This window comes from Anser cygnoides, chromosome 2 (assembly GCF_040182565.1).
Source record: "Anser cygnoides isolate HZ-2024a breed goose chromosome 2, Taihu_goose_T2T_genome, whole genome shotgun sequence".
In the NCBI taxonomy this organism is placed as follows: domain Eukaryota; kingdom Metazoa; phylum Chordata; class Aves; order Anseriformes; family Anatidae; genus Anser; species Anser cygnoides.
In genome coordinates this window covers 4,697,710-4,718,731 of record NC_089874.1, presented here as the reverse complement: position 1 = coordinate 4,718,731, position 21,022 = coordinate 4,697,710, and the positions used below count along the sequence as shown (strand labels likewise).

The 21,022-nt window shown below is 37.3% G+C and overlaps 1 protein-coding gene across 5 annotated transcripts in view; it reads left to right on the top strand.

The window, feature by feature from the left end:
• The window catches only part of MINDY4 (MINDY lysine 48 deubiquitinase 4), an 84,709-nt gene that overhangs the window by 18,609 nt on the left and 45,078 nt on the right, over positions 1 to 21,022 (top strand). For all 5 annotated transcript variants that reach the window (XR_007162703.2, XR_010829035.1, XR_001207697.3 and 2 more), the window contains exons 6-11: positions 9,639 to 9,697; positions 10,115 to 10,230; positions 11,355 to 11,471; positions 14,473 to 14,561; positions 19,340 to 19,441; positions 20,451 to 20,514. Coding sequence is in view for 2 of the 5 variants with exons in the window: in XM_013182477.3 (XP_013037931.3) it covers positions 9,639 to 9,697; positions 10,115 to 10,230; positions 11,355 to 11,471; positions 14,473 to 14,561; positions 19,340 to 19,441; positions 20,451 to 20,514 (547 nt within the window). In the remaining 3 variants the exon portion in view is untranslated. The remainder of the gene's footprint in view (positions 1 to 9,638; positions 9,698 to 10,114; positions 10,231 to 11,354; positions 11,472 to 14,472; positions 14,562 to 19,339; positions 19,442 to 20,450; positions 20,515 to 21,022) is intronic.

The window sequence follows — 21,022 nt, the reverse complement described above, 5'->3', positions numbered from 1 at the left end:
TTTTTTTATTCCAGTAAAAAGTCCCTGAAAATTCATTTTTGTGGAGCTAGGAGATATTTCGAGGGAAAAAATAAAATTAAAAAAAAAAAAATGTCCTTCAAATAATTCCTCTAAGTCCTTTAAGAATACACATAATTTCTTTGTATTCTTTTAGATAAACGAGACTTTAAAAACAATATTTTGTTTTTAAACAAAAGTGGAAGATCAGGTAAGGAAAGATTTAAATAGATTGTGTATCCACAAGTCCATGGAACCTGATGGGATGTATCTGCAAGTGCTGAGGGAGCTGGCTAATGTCAGTGAGACAGCAGCCTGGATCATCACTGAAAGGTTGTGGCAATTGGGAAAGGTTCCTGAAGACTGGAAGAAATACATCGTCACTCCTATCTGCAAGAAGGGCAAGAAGGAGTGACTGGAGAACAACACGCTGATTGGCTTCATGTTAATCCCTGGGATGGTGACGAAGCCAATCCTCCTGGAAGTCATTTCCAAGAATATTAAAGATAGGAAGGTGACTGGGAAGTCAGCACAGATTTGTGAAGAGGAAATCATGCTTAACCAAGCTGATAGCTTTCTGTGATGGGATGACTAGCTTAGTGGGTGAGGACAGACCAATGGGCGATGTTAATCTCAACTTTACCAAGGCTTTCAATGCTGTCTCCTGTAACATCCTTGCAGACAAACTGATGAAGCGTGGGCTAGATATGTGAACACTGAGATGGGCTGAGAAGAGTCAAAACTGCTGATTCAGATGGTTGTGATTAGCGGGATGAAGTCCAGCTGGCAGCCAGTCAGTGTTCGTGTTCCACAAGCAGTTGATACTGATGTCAATACCGTTCAAGATTCTCATTAATGACCTGGATGATGGGTCCGAATACATCCTCAGCAAGTTTACAGGTGGCACAAATTTGGGAGTGACTGGCAGACTAAAAGGTTATGCTGCCATTCAGAGAGAATTTGATGGTATGGAGAATGTGCTGGCAGGTATCTTATGAGGTTCAATAAAGGCAAATGAAAAACCCTGCATTTATGGAAAAACAACCCAATGCAGCAACACAGGCTGGGGGCTGACCAACTCTGCAGAAAAGGACCCAGGAGTCCTGGTGGGCACCAAATTGACCACAAGCCAGCAATGTGCCTTTGTGGCACAGAAGGCCAGCAGCATCCTCAGTTATCTTTACAAAAACATTGCCATCAGATTGAGGAAGTGATCTTTCCCCGCTGCTCAGTCCTGCTGGGACGTATCTTGGAGTGGTGAGTCCAGTGCTGAGCTACCCAGTACAAGAGAGACGTGGACTTACTGGACTGAGTCCAGCACAGGAGCACAAAGATGATTTATGGAATGGAGTGTTTGATATATGAGAGGCTGTTCACCCTGGAAAAGGGGAAGCTTACAGAGATCTTACTAATGTAAGAAATGTCTGATGGGGTTTGGGAGGGAGTAAAGATGACAGGGTCAGACTTTTCTCAGTGTTGCCCCGTAACAGGACAGGAGGCAATGTAAACCAATTGAAATATAGGAAATTACATTTAAACTTAAAGGAAAAAAAATATCCTCTGAGACTGGAAATGCTGGGACAGATTTTCTAGGGAGGTTGTGGTGTCTCCATCCTTGGAGATACTCAGAACATGACTGGAGAGGGCCCTGAGCAAAGTGCGCTGGCTGAACGTGCTCTGAGCAGAGGGGTTGGGCTGAGGGAGGTCTAGAGGTCCCCTCCAACTTCAGCTATTCAGTGATTGTGAACTCATGACAGACATAAGAAAGTCAAAGCAGCCCCCTTTTTTTAAATATGGGTTGTCACTAAAACAGGAAAAATACAGTGCTTAATGAACGATAATATATAAATGTAAGATTTCTTAAAGAATACTAATCAACATTCCAATTTTATTGGTATTGTTTAAATTAAATTGAAATTCCAACCCAAGAAAAAATTAGTTCCAGCAAAGTTATTTACTGTACATTCTTTACCCAACAGTTATGACGGACTCCGGCCTTTCCTACTGGGCATTTTAGTGGAAAAATAGCTTTTCTGGGCATAATCAATATTTTTAAATCTGTTCTGGCTGCCCAGTGGGCTGTAATATTTCACTGCTACTTATAAAATTGGAGTGTCAGATGAGATGGCTTTGTCTAAAATGACATCTGGCATTTTGTTAAGTAATTAAGTTTTGGTCCTGTGAGAGGTTGAGCAGTTCCTGAAGGTACTTCTCACACTGATATGTGATTCTATGACGTGAGGGCTGAATTCAGATCACCGTATTTTAATATACTAGAGACTGTTTTAAATCTGTCAGAAAACACCAACTAATTTCAGTTGGTATTTAGTATATATCGGTGTACTCAGTGACATGCAGTGTGTATGAGCAATGCCTGAAGAATTAATTAAATTTCTCCCACCGAAAGAGGAAATGGATGTACTGAGCAATGGTGGCATTTCTAGGAAATGCGAGTTTAGTCAGACTGCAATGTTTCAGATAAGAAAACAGAAAAAAAAACGCAGAGCCGGAGCAGTCTAATAGTAAATTACCTTTGCATATTTCCTTCCATCTTTGTCTGTTTGTGGTCTGTGCGTAGCACCAGGCATTGTCCTTAAGGCACACGAAGAAGCACATGGCATCATCCCAAGCTTTCGTCAATGCTTCGGTGTGGCTTTGTAGACAGGAAGCCCAGTAAGAATAGTGCAGTCGGCACCTTCCCTGAGAGACTAACCACAACCCTGCTTGGAGTGTGCTCAGCTGCCAGCTGGGAATACATCTTTATTTGATTCCTGCAACTAGCAATCAGAAGAATGGCTGTCAAACAAAATGGGGTCGTATTTGGGGACTGTGGATTTAATTAGCCCATGTACAAAGACAGAGAAACAGAGAGAGAGAGAGAAATTGCAGTTGCCAAATCACTCAGCAGTGAAAACCTTCAAGTATCTGGAGTTGCATAACACCTTTTATAACATAATGATTGGACAGGAAAAAAGAGCCTAAAATAAATGTTAGAAACTATTGTGACTCTTGTTTTATGCCAATGGATTTATGGCATCAGAGCCTTCAACATAACATCTGTGTGTGCTGCCATTTGCCCTTTTAGTATTTTTCCAGCACTCCATAGGAAGGAGCACCGTGCAATTACTGGAAATGGCAAATGGCTTCTGTATCATTTTTTTAATTTTATTTTTGGAAAGGACGTAAAACTGGAAGTGTCCAGCCCATTGCCTAAAATGCATTCAGTCATTGAGAATTTGCCTTGTTCATGCGTACATACCAGGACTCTAGATCTTCTCAAATTTAAAGCAAGAACAGTGTACATCCTCTTGTGCTGGCAGAACTTCACACCATTGGAAGCAGCACAAGAAATCACGAGAAATCACCTACCCCTTGAAAACAATCACTTGATTGCAAGTAGCACAAGGAATTTGTTTCCACCTGTGTGTTATTCTCCCCCAGACTGCTGAAACAGGACATAAAAGCTCTCCTTGCAGTGCATGTTTACCAATAGACTGTTATCTATGTTCACCTTTCTACACAGCAAAATGAGATATGAGAACTAGCCCAATCTTCAGTGTAAGCTCTTGTCTTCTTCCATTTTAACATTTGACATTAGCTTTCTGGAAGATAATTTATCTTGCTGAAATCTGTTAGGTTGCAGTGTTTTGGACTGTTACAAATCCAAGGTATCTGACAGGAAATGTAAGGCCAGGAACTTTTCACATCCTTAAAAATAAATGCCCTAAAAGTTGAAGGCCAAACCCAGAAGGAGCAGATACTTTATAGGACAAGCAAAATGGGGGGACATATTCACCTTAGCTGAAGTGAATTAATTGAATACTGAAGGCTGGGTACCCATCTCAGTGCTTTATGTAGTGTCTCTTAGCTGTAGTGTCTTGGAAGCATCTTTATTTATTGGAGTTTTAGCCCTCTTATTTTACTGATATGTGTTCATTTTGAATTGGTGACTGTAGTGGTCAGTTCACATGAATGGTATTGTGCTCCTTCAAAATTCAGTGTGGGGGTATCATGCTGAAAAAATCTCTGAGCACAGTATGAATATTTGAGCTACATGTTTATTATACTAAGTCTGGTTTTGTAGCTGGAGATAAATATTCCTTCATCACCTCTGAGGGAGCATTCTGTTGATGTAAGCCTAGCTCATACTGTCTTGTAGCTTGACCCATCATTATCATCTTTTTTTTTTTTTAATGTACAAACTTTTCCAGCAAAGATGTTTTCTCCTGAATTGTCACTACTAGTTAAAAATTCGCCAGCACAAAAGCAGATTCATGTATGAGTTTATTAGAAATGACCCTTTCAATAAGAAGTTTTTTTCATTTACCTTTTTTGCCTCATCTATAAATGAGCCATCTGTTTATGAATTAATGTGCTATTCAAATCAGATGCAGTGCTTAACTAAAAAGGAAGTTTGGACAAGTTACATGTAGAAGCTCTGTTGCCTTTGTCAACCAGACTTACAAGCATGGCAGAATTTATATTAAATCTTGACAAGGTCTTTTTCCAGAGAAATATGTTGCCTGGTATTGATTATGTTCCTTTCCTTTGCATCTTTACAATTGTTTTTAATAATTCTGTCTTTGTAATTTTGCCCTAAAACAGTGGCAGGCTTCATTGCCTATAATGGCCTTTTTTACCTTTTTGCAAATAGTAACACAGTCTGATTTTTCTCTTATTTATTCTCCAGACCTTACTCACTATACCAAGAATGTCTTGTATGTCTGTGTATGCCCTAACATCGCAAGACCACAGGATTGCATTGCGACTTCTAGGCGTCCTCCTGACACTGTAAATTACTGTGCAGAAAACATATATGTCCAGAAGAAAAGCTGTTTTAATCAGGCAGTGAACATAAGGTTTCCCAGCGTAGTAACCTTAAAGCTACTGACGACCGATGTTTATATTTTAAGCCCCTTTGTTTATTTGACCTCTCTGTAGGGTAGTATAAATAGGAAATAGTGGAATGCACATGCATTATTGTGAAAAGAGCTGCTTTCTCTGCATGTTCAGCCATTCTGTGTAAATTCTGTTTTCTGCAATATATGAAGATCAGATAAGAATGTACAAATATTTAGAGAAAGTACTGTATAGTATGTTTATAATGAAACATATTTTCTTCCTGTCCTATTTTTCTGTCATGACAGATGACTTCCCCCTTCCTAAGTATTCTAACTGTATGGCTTTACTTGTACAATAAATTTTCCTGGAACAGTAACCATCTGCTGAAATGGAAATTGCAATAAATGTCCTGACAGTGTTTTGAGAAACCTTAAGGAGGGAACTTGTGAATAACCTCCACCTGCAAAAATACCCCACTTAACCAGAAAACACCCTACATCAATCTTTGATGTCAGCGCTTTCCATGTCAACACAGGAATTTCCTTGTGCCTTGAGAAATCAAAGCACTTTGCATCCAGGGCATGGTTCTTCCAGGAACGGGTGTAGAACCAAAATCTTTTAGACTTTCCAGAAATCAATAATGTTACAAAAAGTGGTGCCAGGTGAGCTATATATGAATTTTGCCATAGTCAACTGTATTTTCATTTATACATCTTTTCAGATGAAAGACTACTCAGAAGTGGTTGGGACCACAATGAATCAAGAATGCTAATTTAATGTAGGGAATGATATATATATGCATAAACGTAGGCACATAGGGCCATTTGAAACTTTAAAGTATCCAAGACATCTAATGATGCTAGCAGATGTGATACAGTACTTAGAGGAGGCCCAACTCCTTCTAAAGCATCAGTTGAGGCCAGATGGGATGGTGTACCTAGATTTAAGGACTACAGGTGTCTCTTCCTGTTTTGTTTCAGAAAGAATTCGGATATCAAGGCCATAGGGTACCAGGTGAGGACAATGAGGCTTTTTGTTACTGGCAGCTAAATAGGATTTGTAAATTCATGAGCAGTGTTCCTGGTCACCCTTTTACCATTCATTAGATACATGTACCAACCTGAAGGGCTTCCAACCATAACCCCAGGCAGCATTTCACGTTTCTGTCACCTCAGTCAACTCCTCATGCTCAACGTCTGTGCTTCCCACAGCTCTCCTTCCCACAGCTCGCCTTCCCATATCCGTGCCAAGTAGCTACTTGATGTGATACCCTCCTCACACCTGGCATTTGTAAGTCAGTCTGAATCCCTTCTGCCAAACCTCTTTCCTCCTACTCCTCCCACACCTCTATTTCAGTGAGAGGAGGCAAGATGGCGTGGGACAAGAAGAATCAGCAAAGAGTGGTGGAACAAGGAGGAGTATTGAAAGCAGAAACTGGAGACAAGGTTGTTGGATAGGAGCAGACAATAGACATGCGCATAGACATGTCTAGACAATAGACAATCCGCGCACCGACTATACCCAAACAAATATGATCCAGATGTAATGCATGACCTAAAAGCATTCCAAGTTCCTCTCTCTTGCCCAAGACAAAAGGAAGGTCTTGTGGAAAAAGTGGTGACTGAGTCTCAGAAATCACCATTTCCTGATTGTTTTTGTCTGAGACCAGTTGGGTTGATTTTAGCTCAGATTGTGACACTCAAATGTACATAGCCACATGTAGGTATCTGCGTGAAAGTCCAAGTGTCTTAAGTTCCCAGATGTAGGCACCAACATTTAGTTGCCTACAGGGCTTTCTAAGCTCTTGACCTGAGCCCCCTGACTACTGACTAGGTCTCCATCAATTACCATGGGAGCTTTGACACCCGAGTGTGTAGGCAACTAAATTTAGGGTTCTTAATCTGCAAATTGAATCCCATACCCCTTATAATGCTGTGAAAGTCACTCAGAGCTAAACATCAACTGTCTGATTTAAGTACCTAACAGGTATGACTTGATGTCTCCTTATTAACTGCTTAATGTGACAGAGTTTAATTCTGGAGAAAGATATATGAGTTGCTTTTGGCTCTTTTGAACTGTGGCAGAATAATTATAGCAACACCTAGGCAGGTGATTTGGAAATCATCCTTTCAAATTAATCAACCTAAGTTTTTCCATGTATAAAGTGAGAAATCTATGCTTTATGTCTCACTGTGTGGCTTAGTTCATTGTTGTTGAGGAGCTCAGTATACTAACGGAGGCCATAAAAATGAAAGAGAGGTGAGGGGCAAGTGAATGTAAAGATGCACAGGAGAAGCAACAGCAGTAAAAGTTAGATCCTGTCCTTGCATTTGTGATTGCCAGAGCAACTTTTGCACTTCTTTGCAATACACCTGTCCATGTTGGCTAAATTCACATATAAATCCTGGCCTTTCTACATAGCAAAAAGCAGTAAAAAATAAATAAAGGATGAGCAACTTCTCTAATAAGTCATGGACTTCCTTGACGATAATGGAGTTACAGTAGGAATGCTGTTCCTAATATAAAAAGATAATTAACTACACCTTGCTTTGCCTCCTTTTATATTGAAACTCTATAGATACAACTGCACTGCTAAATGAAACATCTAGGAACAGTTTTCTTGAATCTTCTCATTGTATCCTGGTTGTGTTCATATTATGCAGCATTTAGCTTTAGATCCCTTCTAGGTCTCCTGTTGTTACTGTAAAATAGAATTTTTTTTTCCTCTTTGTGGTTTGTTGTTGGTTTTATTGTTGTTGAAAAGGGGTTATTCAAGATTTGAAATAATGTCAACTATTTGATGCCTCCTCTGTAAAAGGATGCATCCTTTGGGATGAAAATAAGGGGCATGCTTCCTGTATTGGTGCGTGACCTGGTAGCATGGTGGTATGTTTAAGAACACAGAGCCACCTGGGATGGTTTTGGTGGACCAAAGAGGGAGCCAGACCTGCTGTGTACTGCCTCTTGAAAATGGTAGCATGCTCTTCTGTGAGCTATGTTTAGGCATTGCTTGAAAGAATACTGATTGGTGTGGGTCAGACCTGTGTTAGGAAACGTGGTAATTAAAAACAGTATGGATTAGTACAGGTCAGTGCTAAATCCTGTGCCCTCTGGACCTGGTTAGGCAGCTGTACATAGTAGTGCTGCATTCTTGAGTGCTAAGAGATCTGTTTTTGCAAAACTAGACCCAAATGAGTTGACCTAAGAGGAAACACGTTATTCTCTGGGAAGCATGAGATAATAGTTTGCAATCTCAGACGAAACAAAAATTTAAATTCTGCTTGTGTCTAAGTGCAGTTCAGTGACATTGGTACTTGGCTGAAAGCATTTTATTTGCAAATTCAGTGCCATTGAGACCCCTCTCCTGACCAGGAGAGATGAAAATAATAGTGAGTAACTAGCAGAAAGAAATCTGAGCAGAAATCCAGCATTAGGAAAAAAAAAAAAAAAAGGGCACAAAAAAAAAAAAAAACACAAGGGAAGTTCTGTTTGTATTTTAAGATATATCAGAGACAACTATATTAAACTCTATAACATAACAAAAGTACTGTTTTGTTCAGTAGGATTTCAGTATTACTTATAGCACTGTACAAATTTTCTCTCAATGCTCATATTTATGCTAACCTTTTGGGCATCTGATTTCTTATTACCTTGAATCCCCAGTAATGTGGTGATTCATTTCTATTCACTTTTGTTAATCATGTCCATGCAAATTTCATTGTATAAATCCTTTAACTTGTTTATAGAGAAAAAGATTTTTATTTTTTTTAATATAGCATCAAAGACTGTGAGAATGGCACCAAAGTGGTTTTAAACTAGAAAAGTCATGACTGTGATATGTGTGTGTTCTGTTTTCATTCATCTTTCACACACTGAAAAAGGAAATTAATTAATGGAAAGTATGTGATATGACAGCAGTTGTTGCTATAATAATATCATGCATACAAAGAATGTAGCTGAGGAAATTATTCCATACTATTTTTGAAAGGACTGTCATTGCAATACCTCTTTTTCCAAAGCAAAGACCAATGATACAGTATTGCTCTTTTGAAAAAAATGACCATTTTTTTACAGCCATTTGAAACTCTTTCTCAGTTCTGAATTCATTTTGGTTTGAATTCCACAGGAAGAGGAAATTCATCCTACCTCTGAAAATCTAACTTTCTATTTAAGTTCTGGCTTCACAGCCAAGTTTAAGTGCTTAGTTCTTTTAGTAGTTGTTTATATGATTTTTTAATTTGTCATTTATGTAACAGACAAACCACAAGGGCAGTTGAACAACTGTTGCCTATCAGTGGATGAAAAATTACCCTGGTAAAGGAAGATAATCTAACACTGATTCCCGCTTACATTATTTGGATATTTAAAGTAGTTTAATAACTAGCTTGAACCTCATTCTGGTTCTCATCAGAGATGCAAATTTTATTTATGCCCAGACCTTTTGAACTCAGAGGCAGTCTCACGTACGGGAATATCCTCATGGAATTCAGGGCATTATACAATCTGCCCATTTATGAGCTGGCAGGATCTGACCAATACCGAAATCACACAAATGAAATTAAATCACTGTTGAAATAGGACTGAAGTCCTTAATCAATTGCATTGTGTTGTGCTGTGCTGGCTGCCTTTCTGTATGAACTCCTGAATTTCTTCAGCTTTCTTCCATTGAAAATGTCTTTGCTCTAACACCATTTATTTATACACAAATGTTCTTCTTATTTATCCAAAAAAAAAAAAACAACAACTTTTCTTACTAAAGGAAACATTTGCTTATTTATATTTTGTTAATTTTAATGTAGGAAGTCTCCAACACCTACTTGGAATAAAGAAGACCAGATGAAAGATGTCCTAGAATTAGGTAAGGTACATCAAGCTTCAGTTTGACTTTCACCCTCATATTCTTTAGAGCAGCTGTAACCAAATATATATGAATTGCTTCTTTTGTAACTCTTAGTTGATTCAGAGTAATTGCGTTTGCTATTAACTTATTGGATTAATTAACTTCTTCTTAAGATTGTCTAAAGAAGTCATTAAGAATTGGTCAAACAAAAGGTGGCTTATGTACTTTTATCTGTCTTTTCTGTCTAAATCTATACTTTCTCTTTTCTAAAAATGGATGTCAGGAAATTTTAATTGTCATTTTGATAAACCCCTGACACAGAGCCTGCTTGGGGAAACAGACATGAAATTTTTCATCCAACATCCAACATATTACATGTTTTTTTTTATTATTATTATTTGTTTGCTTGTTTGTTTGTTTGTTTTTTACTTTCAGTTGATGTTGAGGATGAAGCAACAACTGGAGAAGTCAGTAAGAACCTGAATCTTTCAACACTGCATATGCTTCAAGAAGTATCAGTATCAAAGCCAATTGATATCTCTCTTGCAAAAGTAAGACTAACTGATGGTATATACAAATAGACGTGTGAAAACATTAGTTCTGCTAAGTTAGTGAAAGCTGCAATGGATTAATCTGTGTTATGTGCTTGTGTGTGATTTAATATGTGCTATATTCATTCCCGAGTATAGCCCTTATGTGGTATTCAGATAAAAAAGTAATGTAGGGATGCCTGACCAAAATTCAGAAAAATACTAGAAGAGCATGTGAGAATGTATCAGCCACTTGAACCATGGATAACAGCTTTCATTACAGAAGTGTGTATTATTGTATTAACACTGCTAGTCACCTAGTCAATTTTACATGTGCTTGTTTACCTGCCTTTTATATTGACAGTACTTCATCACTGTTTCTCCCTAGCTTATCTAGCTTATCTTCCTTGTTTTGAGCAGAGATGGAACCATTAAGTACTTTTAATTTTTTCTTTCCCTTTTCAGACAAAAAAAAAAAAAAAGATAATGAGGATTTCTTCCAACTCCATTTCTATATCAAAGACATGAGTAACTATGCAAACACCAAGCAGCGAGTTCTTATTTACTCAGACTTACTTTAGAACGAATACAATTTCTTCAGTTTAGCTGTTCCTGAATAGCAGTGGTCTGAAGCTGTTCAGGGCCAAGATCTGAATTTGGCATAGGCTGATAAGCTAACAGACATAGAGCAATCAAACCTTTGAATAACATTTGTTTCATACCAACAACTTTGACAAGCCAGATAGTCCGCCTCTCCTCCATACAGTGCCCAGCAGGGTCCTTTTCTCCCTAATATAAACCGTTAGTAACCCTTGCTTTTCCAGCTGTTTACTTTAAGACATTATTCTGTAATGCTTTCATGGGAAACTGCCCAGACAATCTGCATAAACAGTTTCCTAATGCTGAGCAACACATAGCATTATGAGTTGAAGTAATACTGCGGGAAAAGGAAAAAATTACTCTGTTTCATTTGAGTGTTGCTATTTACAGTTAAGTATAAAACAGAAAAGGGTGGCTATAGTGAGTTAGTCATTACCCTGCCACACTCCTCCTTTCTTTTCTACAAATTACTGCAGGAAAACATAAGTGTGTTTCAGATTTATTTTTAAAATGAGAACTTTTTCTTTCTTTTCTTTTTTTAATAGGAATTAAAAAATCTTTTGTTTGGCTCCAGTCTTTGTTGCTTCAGTGAAGAATGGAAAATACAGAGTTTTACATTTAATAACATACCTCAGTTAAAGTATGGCATTGTGCAAAAAAAGGTAATGTAAATGGCTTCCTTAAAAAAAAAAAAAAAGTTATATTTGCTTTTTACACCAAGTTTACAGAGGCTGTGTGTTTCAGCAGTGAAAAAATAAGTCTTTTGGAGTCTTCTCTTTCTTTACTATTGCTGCTTACCACAGGATGATGTCACCTTGTCAGGTCGTGTTAGGAGACTTGAGAAGGACGGAATATTTCTGAGGGAAATGTAAAGTAGCTACTGAAAGTGGAGCTAAGGGGCTCCACTTTGTGTGAGTGTGTGAGGGGTTTATTTGTACAGAGGAAGACAAGCCGCTTCAACTGAAAGCTAGTGAAGGTACAAGAATAAAAGGGAATAAATCAAGATAAAACAAGGGTGGAGTTTAAGGGAAAAAGTAATTGTGGGGAGAAAGTTTAACACGTTTTAAGAGGGATTTTACCCTGTGCAGGCAGCTGATCAGCCTTGTTTCTCTTCTGACTGATGCATAGTGTCTGACCAGAGACATCAAGCAGGGAATGTGATGCGTAGCTGCCTTCACGTTCAGGTCCCATAGAAAAATGCATCCTCCTGAGTTACAGCTTAATGGTTATGCCTCTCCCTGCCCCGTGACTATTCACGTGCTCCTGTGATACCCACGCACAGGTTCTCTTAAGAGCAAGGATCTGAGACCTTCAGTAAAGAGGAGAAATTGGAAGGAGTAGTCTCCTCACTACAAAACATTCATCAGGCTTCTGATGCAGAAAATCTTTATATAGCCTGAGAGGAACATACCATGATGTACTACTACTATACAGAATTGAGAGGAAGAGAGGATTTAGGGCAAGGACAAGAGCTAATAAACATAATTTAGATGTTTAATGAACTTACCTGGTCTAGTGAAGCATTTCATTAGGCTGATGATCTTGGAAGATAGCTGTTTATGGTTAAATAAAACTTAGAGGGAAAAAAAAAAAAAGATATTAAATGTTAATTTAAACTCCAAAAGGAACCATAACAGTAATACTGCTATGGTAAACAGTAAATGGTAAAAAAAGAGTGTTCTGCATAAATGTGTTTATTTCAGATAGTGAATATATTTCTTCTCACTTCCAAAATTCATATCAGCTGAAAGATTTTTTTATTCTATCCTTACGTTAAGCGTTAAGTTTTTGTGGTTCTGTAAGAACATACATAGAATGCTTCCTGTAACTTTTTATTTTTTTTTTTTTGACTGGGAGGCTTTTTGGTGGGCTGAAGTAAACCTTGCTTTTTCCTTAATATATTTCAAAAAATTCACTCGTTAGATATGTAGATAACTATTGAGAAATAGTATGTGTATAATATAAATGAGAAAATAGAAGGTATCAATATCTAAGCTATTTTTGGATTATAGGACCTTTATTTTCTGGGTTGTGTGATGTGCCTACTGCACCTGTAGGGTTAAAAGCTGTACTCAGCTGTACCTGAGAATTAAACTGTTCACTTGATGAAAATATCAATTCTGGCTGAGCTTTTCGTTCTCCAGTGTTTTGAGAGGAGTTTGAAGGATGCTAAACTTCACAGCCTGGTTGTGATTGTGTCATAGCAATCTGCTCTAGGTAGCCCTTATTGAGTGGGGGACTTGAACCGTCTGACTTCTCAAGGTCCCTTCCAAGCTCAACCAGCCTGTGATTCTGTGGTCTACACAGGACATCATGGGTACAACTGTTGCATATGACTCCAGTGTGATCCTAGATCGTGTTATGGACAGTAACAGCAGCATAGATTTGACACAGGTTAAAATCAGAGCACACACTTTCCAGAGAACCTGCTGGGTGTTCTGTGCTTTCTTATCCTCATTGTTTATTTTACTTCACCTTGGAAGAAAAAGCTAGCATTAGTATGTCAGCTTCTATGTGATGTCATTTTAGGGTGGCCCTGAGTTTTAACTCAGGCTTTAAAGTAACAGGCTTTAATGTCAAGAAAGAGCCCATTAGTGAGAATGGTGGCATGTGCTGACAGACACATGGGAGAGCTTCTGTAGGATTTAACATGGTGACTCCTCTGTTAAGTTGCAGTGACTGACAGCACTACCAATGTGGTAAATGTGGTGTTGTGGTGTCTGCACATAGGTGTTCCAGACAAATGATGGCATTTCTGTGTCTCCTCAACAAACTACTGGAACAAATAATAGAATACAGGGTGGCTGGGAGACAACTGAGTGACAAGGGAAGGAGAGTTGTGTTGGATGATGCACTCTAGACAAGAAGAGGACATACCATTTCCTTCTCAGGTCAACTTGTGCCGCTGCCCTTGCCATATAACACATAGGAACAGGTCTCACTCATTCAATGGAGTAAGATGGGCTGGGTGGCAGGGAATAAAAAAGGAGAAGGAAATATGTTGCTACACCATTCCACAGTCTGTCACAATGGCCATTAATCTATTTTCCATAACGTTTCATGTTAAAATGGTATGTCTTGGTATTGTGGTTTTTCCAACATTAATTATTTGAAGGTACAAATTCTTTCATTTTCTTCCTCTTCCACAGTGACACAGCTCCCCAGTGCAAAGGACTATACATAAAACTGAAATCTTTGTTTAGTGATGGAAGTGGGAATTGAGTTTAAAGGACAAGGTTTAATTTCACCCTTTGGAAAACAGTCAGATTGTTTTTTTTTTTGTTGTTGTTGTTGTTTTTGTTTTTTTAATCCAAAAGTGAAGGTAGTTTTTTGGCTCCATAGGAATCAGGAGATCTTTTGTCTGCTTGCATGATCACAGAACAGACTTAAAAACACAACACTTTCCTTTGATATTATAGATTTCAGTGTGGCATGTTCTAGTTAGGAAAACTAGATGAGAAACATAATACCAGTTACTAATACTGATTTTCAGTGGCTTGCAAAAAAACAGAGCAACAGAGAGCATTGCAAAGTCATGGATAGGAAGAGGGATGAAAGGATGGATTAAGCCTGAATGGAAACACATGGCTTGCAAAATAGTTTTCTCTAGCATCAAACAGTGCAAAGTGTTTTGTTCATGAAGTGTCCTACTGTTCCCCTCAGGGTGGCCCATGTGGAGTACTGGCAGCAGTTCAAGCGTGTGTCCTACAGCAGCTTATCTTTGGAGACAGTAACAGGAACAAAGATGCTCGGTAAGTCAGCAATTGACAACAGAATGATTTTTTTGTTCAGAATAGGTTTTTCTGTGATGCAGCCACCCAGGAACCTTTTTTTAATTTGAACTTATTGAGATTCTCTTTGTCTCTGAGAGAGAATGAAAGTAGCATGTGAATTTTGCATTTACTTCTCTTTTAACTGTAGAAATTTAAAGGTTTGTGTTTTATTTTTGAAATTACCAACAGCTTGAATTGTGGACAATTAAAATTATTTAACTTTGAGATTCCATAGAGATGTGATTTCGATGAAAATGTAATCAAGGTTTGAAAGACCATGAAATTCATGTAATTTCTGACACTGAGAATCTCAATGAGGATGAAATTTAAAAGTTAGATTTTTCTGTTGTTGTTGTCCCTTACTGCTGTGTTTCATCTTTCACAGTAAAACACTTAACAGAATTTAAATTCTGTATGTGTTTTCTATTTACTCTGTAGAAATAATTTTAAGTAATGTTAGCATCAAGGAAAATTGCTTGTACTGCTATTCTGACAATATTCCTACATTTGTCACTTTGCTACAGAAACAGAACTTATTCAATGGAAAGTTGGAGAAGAGTAAAAAATTACTTTATGAACAGACCTGTTGTGTTTGCCTTTTTTTTTGTGTGTGTGTGTGTGTTTTCCCAGTAAGAAATTAAGTCCATTAAGAAACAGAAAAAAAAAATCACAAACTTTTCCTGTTTGTGCCTTATGAATAACAGTATTTTACTAGTTTACACTGCCACTGGCTCCTGTTCTGTGTGGGTGACACAGTGACCCTGATTTAGTCAGAAGAAAAGCTTTTGTGATGAGACTTCACTTGGACTTCATAAAGCAACCTTGGAATGTAAAATGATCTTCATATGTAAAATTTTGGCCTTAAATGTCCACTTTTTCTGCTTGGAACTATTTTGGAAAGTGATAAGGTCTCTGTTGACTTTTCTTTACTTTTAGGTGGCTGACACTTGATGTAAATTAATTGCTTGGGCTGTTTTTATCAATAATGGAAATCACTATCTGAATCATTATCTGTTTTAGCACTAAGGATGGGAGGTGACAATTATTCGAAAGATTACCAGGGCCTAAGAGGCCTGCACAGGTGCACAAGTCCAGAAGTAGTAGTTGGTAGGCAGTCCTGAAATGAGATGCCTCAATGTAAGGCATTAGAAACACTGAAAATCAGGCTCACAATCTAAATAAAACATTGAAAATTTTACAATGACTGCTACTATTGTTTTTGATAGGTATTAGCAACACTGATTACTTGTGCACCTCGAGACAAGGGTCCAAGTGAATGAGATGCTATGAATTCATCACTTGAAAATTAGTTGTTCTTTAAAGTCACTTAAAGATAACTAGAATAGACTGGTAAAGAGATGGGTTCAGTGGAATAATACATATGCAGAGTGTAATAACATGTTAATTCTATAATATTATGTAGTTTAGTTCTTCCTTCTTCTATTCAGTACTTTCAGAACATCACATCTGTCTGTAATTCATCTACATAGCCTACAGTTCAGAGCAGACTTTTTAAATTAAATAACAATGCTTACAAAATGTCTTAAAAAGTCATGCCAATAGTTTGAGAATTTTCTCAAGAATTCAGTCAATGAGTCTCTGCACATTTTTTTATTTTTTCAGGGAATACAGAGATCATTCATGTGAGATATGGAGCAATAAAGTTACTAACAGTGCAGGGAGAAACTATTCAAACTTTGCAAATATATTCCAACTGGTAATATATTAACTCAGAAAGCACCTGCTGGTTGGTGCAAAAATTATCTAGCAGAACAACAATTATTATTCTAATTCAGATTATAATAACAATAGATTTTTCAAGGCAGAAAATCAATACACATTTAGATTTTATGACCAAGAATCTCCACAGAAGTAGACAGCCTTTGATCATCTGCTCTTTGGGCCCCTTGAGTCTCAGGTCACTCTTTAGTAACACCCTTAAAGCTGTTAACTTTTTACTCTTTCATCATGATGAAGTAATGGTAAATGTCACGGAAACATGTAGCACCCAAATAAGTGGGTTGAGGCTAGATTGCTTAACGTGTAAGTGTAGCAGCTCAGGCCAGCTACAACCTATCCTGTGTACTTGGCAGCATTTGCCTCTCCTTTTTCTCTCCTCCAATTATGCACATGGTTTTAAAGTATTTTGTTTTTACATATTTTGTATATAAAAAATGCTGCTGAAGTATGCCAAAAGTCTCCAAGGAATTTCAGGTGAGCAGCTGAGCTCTTTGTCTTTATGCACAGAAATGCTAAAAGGCTTCAGGCTCCTAAAAATGAATAGCAAGATGGACTGTTTTATTCACAAGATAAGCATATTTTTCTTATGATGTGTTTGCTATGGGCAGAAACTCTTAGTCAGGCAGAAGGAAAGGGGAGTCCCAGAGCTTGTAATTAGAGGATTAATATTCCTATCTAATTCTAACCTAAATTTTCAAAGTATTAGCCACGTCACAATAAGTGTTTGACTTCAGACTTCTTCACAGTTCAAGAAATAATTATCATGTATCCTTCTTATTCTGCTACCTCTTCAGACAAATAAATTAATTGCTATGCATCCCATAAGTTTCAGTGTCTGTGTTAGAACACAGGCAGAGATAAGTAAAAGCTGTGATTTTTTATTTTTTTAATTTTTTTTTAACTTGAAAACTGTTACCTATTATTTCTCATATCTCACATCCTTCAGAAAGGAAACATTTTCTAAATGAATATTATATTCAAGGCAGACATTGAACTTGAAAGGGGGTTTAATTTTTTTGATGTTTGGTGTTTCTTGTTTGGTCTTTTAGTTATTAGATCTTTTACTCAAATGCTGGGAACAGGTTTTGACATCATCTCCCATGACTGATAATATCTGAATTTCAAAGACTGCCATTCTTGAAACCAGTAGAGAAAAATCCAAATCTGCATTTTACAGCGAGATGAAACTGTTGTCTACTTCTTCATGCAATATATAAAGGCTCATATATGCTGGGTTTTATTCTCCAATGTGCTACTTCTGTGCTAGTTTTCTGAGTTTTGGTTTCAAAGTTGTTTATTTCTCAATTCACATCTTGGAAGTTAGAATAACAGGAGGTACTAGAAGACTTCACAAAATGCAATTTGTAGGAAATGCGATGTTGGCATCATTGCTTACATGTCTGGGATCAACAGACGACTAAGCCTTCAGTAGTTTTTCACATCATTGTTTATGTTCCAAGCCAAGCATGTAAATGAATCAGAATCAGTGGGGCTCCACAGACCAATACGGGGTCAGTTATGATAATGTTTTAGGTCACCACTTTGGAACTTTACTTACCTTATTTAAAAAATGCAAAGAACAATATTTACTGCAAATGGTATTTTAGTTAAAGTTTACTATTAGGTAGGAACATTATGGTGTAAATTTGAAGATAACAGTTAAGAAATCAAAGCTTAAAAAATAAATTAATTATGAAGACCCTTTTAAATTAGAAATTATGTATAAATGTATAAAACAATCCTAATACAGAATATTAAAACATTTTTATAATGGATTTAATGATGCACTGACTTACCTTGTCCATTTTTTGCATGTCCAGTATTGTTCCCTAAAGTACATGTATTTTTGTCTAAACAGCTATAAATATGTATTCTGAAAGAGCAGTTACTATTTCTTTTAGCAGATTAGTTTTTGGTATATGATTATAGATCTGTGTATGAACAGTGCCAGTTGTTCATCCCTCACTTAGTTTTCTGTTGACTTCAGTCCATTGTGCTTAATTATAAAAATGGCTTTTTTTTTTTTTTTATTCATTACTTGTAAATCAGATACCATTTTTATTATTAGTCTTCTAGAAGTTTAGATTGTGTGTGTGTCACATTTAATATTCACCTGTATTACGGGAGTATTGTCATAGAACATATAGATGTAGACTAGCAAGCTTTCATTTGCTTGGCTTAAATACCTGTAGCAGCAGTCTAACGATCACTATGAGCCACATAAGCTCATCCAGATCCCCCAAATTCAACACATTGCTTTAACTCTTGGCCTAGCTGAATGACATTTCCCGCAAATTCTCATTTTGTCTCTGGCTGCAGAAGAGACCTACCCACTGTGCCCAGAGTTTGTTTTACTGGAAATGTAAGCAGGAAATTCTAGATACAGCTCTATTTACTGGATGTAATTATCTTCAGTGAGATCCAAGGTACCTGCTTAGATGACTAAAATGAGATCTAAGGTGCTTCACTCCAAGGAATGGTTCCAGAAAGCCCACATTCCAGTGGCCACTTCAGTTATAACTCCCTGCTTAGAGCTCTTTAGATACAGAACAGCAGCACCAAGCCCTCCTATCACCTGTTCAGGCCAGTATTGAGAGGTCTTCATTCTGTGTGCACAGTGAGTGCTCTCATTGTGTCTCATTCAGAGATATAAACCTCAAAGAAAGGTTGGATTCAACTGTACCATTATACCTGGTGTGTCTTTCCAGTAGCCATAGTGCTGTTCAACTGAAAGGATTTTTTGAACTGGCCTTCAGAGCTGTCTAACTCTCCTTCTTGACTATAGAAGCAAATGAGATACATAAATGATAATTTTCTGGGGCTACTTGCTGGAGCCTTACAACACCTAAATAATCTCTTAAAAAGAAAAAAAAAAGTGGTTTTGTTCTTATATATCAATTGTTAAAAACTTCTATGAATCTGTGCATACTGTAATTGGGGCATTTTGCTGTCTAATGAGTAAACTTCTCAGTGCACACTGCGATACTTGTCTCTTTCTTGCATTTCCTGGACCACAGCTGTCTTCAGCCTTCAGAAGTGCACAGGACCAAATGCCTCACCATAGCTCTTGCAGACATACTGTGGCGTGCGGGAGGCAATGAAAAAGCAGTTGTGGCACTGTAAGTAGGAGAAACAGTTTTAGTTATTGTACAATACTGCTGTAATTGTGTCTGTTGTACATATACATAGTTCACAAATGGAACTTCCTTAAGATGCATTTATGCAGTCTAAAACGACTTAGGGAGAAAAGCAAGATGCCATTTCTGCTGTCCCAGTAACTGGGACATCATCAAACTCTCTGAAACTGCTGCAAAATGTCCTGTGGATTTCATCGAGGCTACAAATCCTGCAAAATCTCTACCAATAGTTATTGATCCAGAAGCAAAATTTTACTCCTGCAGGTTTATACTGCAGGATATTCTATTATGGCTGGAATTCATTTCCTTTTCCTGCAGCTGCCTAAGTTTCTTAGTTTATGATAAGCAGTTAGGCTGTTTGTAGACAGTACATCTAGCTTTTTGCTAGCTAGCTTTGACTGTACTGAATCCTACACTATATTTTCAACTGAGCCAGGTTTGTGAGAAGAAGTTATTTCTTTTATTAGATAACTAAGATAGCTGAAAAATAACTTGCAACCTTCTGGACCCAGAAGTTCTTCTTCAAACCTAAAATAGAAGCAGCAAATTCAAATACATTTCCAATGATATTTTGAATGTTTTCCGTTTATAAAATATTTCCTCTGTGATGATATTGTACATCTGTTCTGTTGCTTCTGTTTTAATGTCATTTCTCTCATATTCTTCTGCAATAAAAACTGTCATTAACATCTTAAACCTACATTTATCCTCCTTCTCTATAGAGAAACTTGTAATTCATATTAGATAGACTGAGAGAACACAGCTAAAGTAAATGTTTCATTGATAAATTTGTTGAATACCTAACATGAACCTATTATGCAAAAGATTTTCTGCTTATTTGCTTGCTTGTTTGCTTGCTTTAAGTAATTTAAATAATCATAATACAAAATCTTTTGTTCATCATTCAGTTCATGTAAGATGTTGATATCTCTTTAATGTGATTTTGGTCCTTTTAACAAGAGTTTTGGTTTTGTTTGAATATCCTATTTAGGCCATCAGGAAGACAGCAGTTCACTCCCATAGGAAAATACAAGGCAGATGGAATCTTAGAAACTGTAAGGCTCTGTGTAACTTGCAGTAACATTTTCCGTATATCCTTTTTGTAGTTTTTCTTATTTTAGTACAATGAAATTGATTTCCATATATCCCATGTTTCTCTTAAGTGTTTTAAAACCTTTAATGTCATGTTATTCAGTTGGCATCCAAAAACCAATAGGAAATAAAAAATCTGATAGTCTTTCTGGCTCCGAAGTTTCCCACTGCCTGTGGGCAATTGGACTTTCTGAAATCGTTTTTGTTCCATCTACCTTTCAGGCTTATAAACTGTGCCTGCTTTTGTTGGTTAGCAGTAAAAAAATGAAAGTGGATCCTTTCAAGTCAACTAGCACAACCATGAGCAGCAAACGGCAGTATTTTATTGTGTTTTATGCAGAATTCTTTGCCTCTCCCCCCCTCCCCCCAGTATTTCCAAATGGCAAAATACTTTCCAGTTGTGCCTTCATTTCCATCCGAAGCCCTCAAATGGCTTTGCAAATACTGATGGCATAAGCCAGACTTTAGTGG